This window comes from Belonocnema kinseyi, chromosome 8 (assembly GCF_010883055.1).
Source record: "Belonocnema kinseyi isolate 2016_QV_RU_SX_M_011 chromosome 8, B_treatae_v1, whole genome shotgun sequence".
NCBI classification, from domain to species: Eukaryota; Metazoa; Arthropoda; class Insecta; order Hymenoptera; family Cynipidae; genus Belonocnema; species Belonocnema kinseyi.
In genome coordinates, this window is record NC_046664.1 from 97973993 (window position 1) to 97981770 (window position 7778).

The 7778-nt window shown below is 32.1% G+C and overlaps 1 protein-coding gene across 1 annotated transcript in view; it reads right to left on the reverse strand.

Moving 5' to 3' along the window:
* Window positions 1-759: 759 nt before the first annotated feature.
* The window catches only part of LOC117177787 (catalase-like), a 19587-nt gene continuing 12568 nt past the window's right edge, over window positions 760-7778 (reverse strand). Inside the window, exons 3-8 of the mRNA XM_033368710.1 lie at window positions 6251-6392; window positions 5643-5793; window positions 5329-5508; window positions 5002-5193; window positions 3618-3854; window positions 760-2806 (exon numbers count right to left, since the gene is read on the reverse strand). Of these exons, the coding sequence (XP_033224601.1) occupies window positions 2405-2806; window positions 3618-3854; window positions 5002-5193; window positions 5329-5508; window positions 5643-5793; window positions 6251-6392 (1304 nt within the window). The 3' untranslated portion in view covers window positions 760-2404. The remainder of the gene's footprint in view (window positions 2807-3617; window positions 3855-5001; window positions 5194-5328; window positions 5509-5642; window positions 5794-6250; window positions 6393-7778) is intronic.

Below are 7778 nucleotides of genomic sequence, written 5' to 3' on the forward strand. Positions count from 1 at the left end.
CGATTATTTGGATCATCACGATTACTGGCAGATTTACCTTATTTGAATATGCAAAATTGTTCCCCTTCCTAAAACCTATAAACTTATACCCTTATTAGTGTTTATTTTGACCAATTAAAAAAAAATGAATTGATCAAAATCTACTAAAATCGCATGTATTCCTGAGTAAAGAAAAATTGGTTGTGCATAATTTTAAAATTGATATCGACTCTCTCTCTGTGTGGGGGGGGGGGGGTGGATATATATTTTGTTTATTTCTTTAAATACACAAGATTAATATCCAGCAATTATGTTTCTTCAATTTCAGAAACAAAACCCATTTCTTCTTTACTCTAAATGTGAGAAACTTCAATAATCTCATGTAACATTTTCTTTACATTGTTAACCTTTAGAGGACGGGAAAATTTCCGTTCAAATCGAGGTTTCATTTGACCAAAAATTTATGCATAATTTCAACAGAAAACTCATTTCAAGTCCCCGACCTGACAAGTGGTTGATATATCGACCACCCCCGTCCGCAACGTAAAGGCCAATATAAAAAGAAACTTTATATTATATTTCAGCGTTATAGTTTGGTATACCCATATTTTTTGATGCGCTGAGTACGAAAAAAATAGTGAAAAAAATAGTGAAAGAAATCCTGAAGGCACCCTTGACCTTGAAGATCACCATCTCAAGGTCATTCTTTATATCTTAACGTTATGATTGGCATAACCATGTTTTTTGAGGCGCTTAGTAAGAAAAAAAGAGTGCAAAAAATCCTGAACGCAGACGTGACCCTGAAACTCGAGATTTCAAGGTCAAGTGATACATTTATTTATTTGCTGCTATTTTAAGGTTGGTACATGAATGTTTTAATGTGCCTAGTGCTAAAAAAATAGTGGCAAAAATCTTGACATCATTCTTGTCTTCTATCCTATCATACATCTCTTCATTGATGAAAATCATAGCGTGCAGCCTAATGCTGGATTAAATGATAAAAGTTCTCCTGATGAAATTTTCAAGACATTTTGTGATGAAGAGTTTATGGATATCATATGTGCGCTAACGAATATCTTCGTACTGAACGCATTTAAATGAATAAATTAAAATGATTAAATAATGATATGTTTATAAATAGTGCCTCTCTAAGGGCATGTGATACTTCGTTGTGTCGTCTATCGGGTACAACGCCCCCAGCTTTTTCTCCACAAGAATGGAAAATGTTTTAAACTGAATTCGAAGATGCTATAAAATATCATAACGGATGTCCCCGGACTCTTTTTTGACGAATAGTAACAAAAAAAGTTACTGTGCTAAATAAAAAACGTATACATGTGGACTATTTTGAAGTTAGGATCGTTTTTCAGCTCTGTAATTCCGATAATGTAGGTCGCTGTCGGTAGCACTCAAGAATAATGATTGGAGATAATTGTAACATGCATAACCTCAAAATACACACACATCAAATTTAGCAAAATTAATTTTTTTTAACTAATCCACAAAAAGAGTGTGCGGGGACGTCCGTTAACATGTTCGCTACCATTTCCCAAATTTCTAAGACAAAATATTTATTATTCTAGAAAAAGAGCCAGGGAAACCTAAAACTGGTAAAATCGATAATTTTTTAAGTACTACATGCCCTTAATTAAGAGAATAGAATTCGTTGTTTAATTACAGGCGAAAAATTTTACTAAAGGTCCTGCACCGTTAAAGACAAGCAATTATCGGAATAAGAATAATTAAAGAGGAGAATTGCAACAGCAAGAAAAATGAACAAATGGATACTAAAGTATTTTTCTTTGATACATTCATTCATTCCGAGAAATAATTTTTCATTTCATTAATTTTTCATTAAATTTTTCTAGCATCTTCTCAATCAGAATACTTTTTAAATTCGTTCTATAATCAATATCCTCTTTGACAATAAAAAAAGTCTTACAGGGCACACCATGCTGGTAGCAGAGATCAAAGCTCATGGAATCCTTACGCAGGCAGTGAGAAAACCTTGTTGGACAATAATTTCACATGCGCAATTGCAAATTGTTTAATTTTTCCGACAATATATAGGAATAATGAACTAGTTTGCGACCTTTTACGGTTTTATGAAATTAAGACCATAAAACCTGAAAAGGCCTAAACACAATTGATTACATTCAAAATTATGTTAATTATCATTGGCTTTTTTTCGGGCTTGAGGTGTATTCTATCAGAAAAATCCTTAAGTAAAATATATACTGTTTACAAATTTTATACAAAGTAAGAATATATATTTTATCGCAACCAATCACCAAGGTGCGAATTTCTAACGAGTAAGGATACATAATGTAATGGAATTGCAAATATAACATTGGTAAAAATTGAGTAAGCAACTAAACTCGTTGCCTGTCAATGCAAACTTAATAAATCCTTCATAAAAACTGCTTTACAGATTAGCGGATTTTCCAGTCATGTTGATGGGTTTCCCTGCTTTCCTCAGCCCATCAGTCAATTGTCTGCCCAGGTCCGCATCGACCTTAGTGAAATTTCTGACCGCCCGTTCGACAATGAAGGTCGAAGCGCCCTTCAAACTTCCAACCAAATTATTAACCAAACGACTTTTAGCCTCACAGTCGAGAATTTCTCTGTAAAAGGTGGTAGCTTGTCCAAAATCATCTTCATTTTCTGGCTCGTGGCGATCACATGTTCCAGAAACTGTGAAAGGGGGTTCTTTCACCGCTGGACACTGTTGAGGTCCGCTAAAGCTATTTGGAAAGTAATTCGGTGCTCCTCCTTGATTGTGGATTGGCATAAAGCCGTCTCTCTGATAGTTCATTGCCGAAATTACCTAAAAAAGAGAAGAGGAAAATAAAATTTAATATATAATTTAAACATATAAGAGGGTTCAGCTTCTTCATATTAGGCATTCTATAAATTTTTTTTCTCATAGAGGTAGAGACTAAAGAAAGCTAGTGACACTCAATATTTTTAAAGATGGTGTTTGTCTTATACAGAAAACCTTATTTCCAGAAAATTACAGAGGCCATCAAAAGTTCAAACAACGTGTTTTGTCATGCTGGTAAAAGCGAATCACGAGATAACTTGGAAATATTGTAGTTGCAATTAATTTTGACCCTCTTTTCATTTCTTACCACAAGTGTACAATTTTTCCCTTGTGTGACCAAATGAAGCAAAATCTTCCAATTACTAACTGTGAATTGTTGAAGCGTACACTCCGCAAGCGCCCAGGTTGCCCTCCCCCAGCACTCTAAAATCAGCTGTTTTGCGTCCACTCCACAGACATGGAAAGTGGCAAGTTCATACAAGTGTTGGAAACAAGATTTTTTTTTAATGGAAGCTCACAATAGATCACAGAAAGTTCATCAATAGATCAATCAATGCGTCTCAAAGACTAAAAATCTACGACGAAATTTGTATACTATCGTAAAAATTAAAGAGAAAATACTAAAACGGTTTTTGAGTCAAATGTTGATGCAGATCAATTTGCTAGTTCTAATTGGTCAATCTAGCTCAAAATTCGGTTGTTTAAAGCTTTCATTTTTGAGTTTTTGGGTGCAAGTTATACTTTTAATACGCCAGAAAAAATGATTTGAAAATTTACCACCCATGAGAAAGTATTTATTGAGGAGCAAAATTACTTTGTAAGGGCAGTTGACGGGTAGTTGAAGGTGATTGGGTCCAAGGCGATGTCTGTGAGTATCTCCGTAAGCAAAAAGTCGTCCCTGGAGCATTTTATCAGGACTGGGTCCAATTCCAGGGACAAAGTGAGCTGGGTCAAAAGCAAGTTGTTCTACGTCTTGAAAGTAGTTTTCCGGGTTCTTGTCCAACACAATTTTGCCCACTGGAATCAATGGGAAGTCCTTGTGTGGCCAAATCTGAAAAAAGGGAGGTATAAATTAAATGCATATAAATATCTTTTTTCTGCGCATTAATTTCAAATCGGTCAGGGTGCAGATACTCATGTCGCAGAAGCATTTCCCGAGGAAATAAGTTCTTTTCCAAAAACAACACGTATTTTACTGCTTGAATGAACAAAAAATTGACATAGGAATGAGTTTTTTAACGTGTAATGCTGGTAAGGAAGTTTATCAAAAATTAGTCAAAATGTTTTTCAAGTGTTCCAGTACACAGCTATGCACTCGCAAAATTTTTCATCTACGAAAAAATATTAATATAAGAATATATCTGTAAGTGATATAGGTGAAAGATAACATATTCGTAGCACTAGCCCTCTGATAATCGATTTTTATGCCAATTTCATAGTTTTTTCGGAAAAATTTTTTCCATTTTGCACTCGTCATTTTTAATTATGTATTTTAAATATGAAATACGTAATGACGCATAAAAAAAAACTTTTTTATCAAATTTGTAAACAAATACTATAATTTATCGGTGAAACCATCCGCCGTTTTCAATTTTTATTCGGAAATTCGCACGAAATCACAAGAAACCCCGATAACAAATTGGTATGCATATATCACATACATTTTTTTTAAATCCGTACGTCATTTTACATACGTCATGTTGAAGTTTGCATTTTTAATACGGAATTTTGAATCAGCAACTCCAAACAGATATAAAAATTGCCTTTTTACTAAATTTTAATTAGTTTAGAACTTCTTTTTATTAAGATTCAGGTCTGATCCACTGCATGCAGTATCTAAACGTATATAGATACTTCCATCTGTTCTTTTTATTGTGATAAATCTTGTTCTCTTTCATGAAATCCACCAGAAAAGTAAAAAAGAAGTTTTAACAATTACAAAATTTTGGTGCTTTCCTGTCCGCGCCTTGGAGAAGAGAAAATTTTATGTTTTGATGAAAAATTAAGCCACGCTTTTTCGCAAGAAACAAGAGGAAGTAGGAAAAAATTATAAACATCAAAATTGTTCCCCTCAAAAAGTTCTTTAAAAAAAAGTTTCTTGCCACTTTTCTCTATCTTGCGTTTTTTCGATATTTTCGCTAAAATAGCGATCCTCTTTTTAATCATCAGCATTCATCTTTTTACATCATGGTTATTACCTTCGTAAGATCAAAGGGGTTCCACTTGAAGCTCTCAGCCTCCTTTGGGTTCATTATTTGTACATAGAAAGTCCAAGTCGGATATCTACCCTCAGCAATAGCATTGTAGAGATCGCGAATCGAATAATCAGGATCAGATCCACTTAATTCACCTGCTTTCTCAGCAAGGATATTTTTGATTCCTTGGTCCGTCTGTAAATGAAAATGTACATTTATTTAGAACATTAAATCTAAAGGATGCCTTCAAAGGAGAGAACTGAATGTAAAATTAGGTCAATTAGCATCCCTTTATCTCTCAAGAGAAGGTGCATTAGCAATTAGCAGTACCTTGTAATGAAATTTGCAGTAGACCATTTCGTTTTTGTCGTTAATTAGTTTGAACGTGTGCGAGCCATAGCCATTCATGTGACGATAGCCATCGGGAATTCCTCGGTCCGAAAAAAGGAACATTACCTGGTGGGTCGTCTCCGCACGAAGCGAAATGAAATCCCAGAACATGTCCATATCCTTAACAAATAGTACACAATATGTATATTGTAGTAAATAAATGTATTCTTCATACGAAGATCACTGTTAATTTTCTGTAAGTAAGTTTACAGTTCTTATTACATTTTTAGAAAGTGCAATTCTTTCGAACAAACCTTTAAGTGAGTTGCTGGGTTCCTCTTTTGTGTGTGAATAAAACTTGGGAAAAATAGAGGGTCCTTGATGAAGAAAATTGGGGTGTTGTTGCCGACAAGATCCCAAATTCCTTCCTCCGTATAAAACTTGACTGCAAATCCTCTTGGGTCTCTAAAATAAATGTTTTGAAAAGCAACAAATGTGTTACATTAGTATAATTATTACGTTCGTATTTCATAGGTCAATTTGTTATATTTACACGAATGTTTAAATTTAAAACTCTAAATTTTGTACAGTTTTGAACATTTTAAGTTTACATTTTTTAATGTCGAACAAGGAACTCTTCCAAATTAACCTACTTAAAATTGCTTCCACTAGTTATTCAATTCAAGTAGTTTTTGAAAAATAAAAAATTAAATTTTAAAAGGATCATTCAACGTTGATAAGGATCCCGCCCAAACAATTTTCCATGTTCTCATGGCAAAAAATCTATTAGAATTAACTTCAAGTTGTTTAAGTTTGCTATTTTGCAATATTCTTCCAGAATAATTAATCACGAAACAGTTACATTTTTGCTATGAATAGAGAATGTATCATTTCATGAATATAATGCCTTGTTTAAACTTACCTCACTGTATCAGCAGAGCCACTTTCACCCCCAACAGTTGAAAATCTAACAGCAAGAGGCGTCCTTTTTCCAATTCCAGAAAAAATTTTGGCTCTTGAATATTTGGATATGTCATGAGTCACCTCGAAATAACCAAAGGCACCTGTAAAATTATATCACAATCGTAAATAAAAGTTTGGGTATATTGATATTTTTCAAAAATTTCAAACGGGTGTATAATGTTGAATACATTTAATTTCTTAACAATTTTTTATTATATTTTCCTAAAACATAAAATACACAAATCTCAGGCCTCAGATTCACGTTAGAGGTAAAAAATAGTGTTAATAGTGTCACAACATTTTTAAAGCATTAAACTTATGTCTAGGCATATTAAAAATAAACTGCAATGTTTATTTAAAGTGGTATTCTTTAGTCTATAAACGAACAAAATAGCTATTTATTTATCGCAAGCTTCAGCCTTTTTCCTATTCCCCTCTTTTTTCGCTGAAAGTTCATTATTTTCGGTTAAAAAATCTACTATTAAATTTTTGTTCAAAAATTTTATTTGTCTTAAAATTAAATTATTTTGTTGAAAGTTCGTATTTTTAGCTTAAAAATTCAACAATTTAATTGAAATTTTTTTCTATTATAAATTAAACTATACTTTGTTGAACATTCATCATTTTGGTTCGGAAATTTATCTCTTTCTGTATAACTTTCACCTTATTTGGATAACAATTAACTGCCTAGTAAAAAATTAAACTGTTTCGTTGGAAAATTAACTTTTTTATTGAAAATTTATCTCTTTTGTACAAAAATCGTACTTTTTAGTAGAAAATCACTTTTTTGGTTAAAAATACAACATTTTGGTAGAAAATTCAGCTATTTTGTACAAAATTAAAATGTAGCCCTGCATTTTTTATTGAGAATTAATTATCTTAAATTAAAACTTAGCTAATCCATATTTTGTTAAAAATTTGTTTTTTTTCTCAGTTTAAAAGTTGAACTCTTTACTTGAAAAAATTTAGAAGAAAAAAATATACATAAACTAAAAATTAACCAAATAAAATGTGTACTACAATCAGATCCATTGTTCAAACTATTTAGGAGAAAATTGATGTAATCTGTTGAAAATTGGCCTTTTTGGTAGAAAATTAATTTTCTTGGTTGGAAATTCAACCATTTTGTTAGAAATTCATACTTTAGGCTCAATTCAACTGTTTTTTTTTTTATTAAGAATTACAATATTTTCTTGGTTGAAATATCAACTATTACATTTTCCGTTAAGAATTCATTTTTACGTTGAAATTTTAACTACTTGTTTGAAAGTTCAACTACTTCAATAAATTCAAAATTTCATAAAAAATCTTTACATACGAGGGTGAATCAAATATTAACCGGAATTCTTTTTTAATATTTATTTATTTATTTATAAAACAATACGAAAATACTATTGATTATTTTTCTACATAGTCTCCTTCACGCTCTACACATTTTTTCCAGCGGTTTGAAAGCTTGTTAATTCCTTGCTCGTAGAAACTTTGAG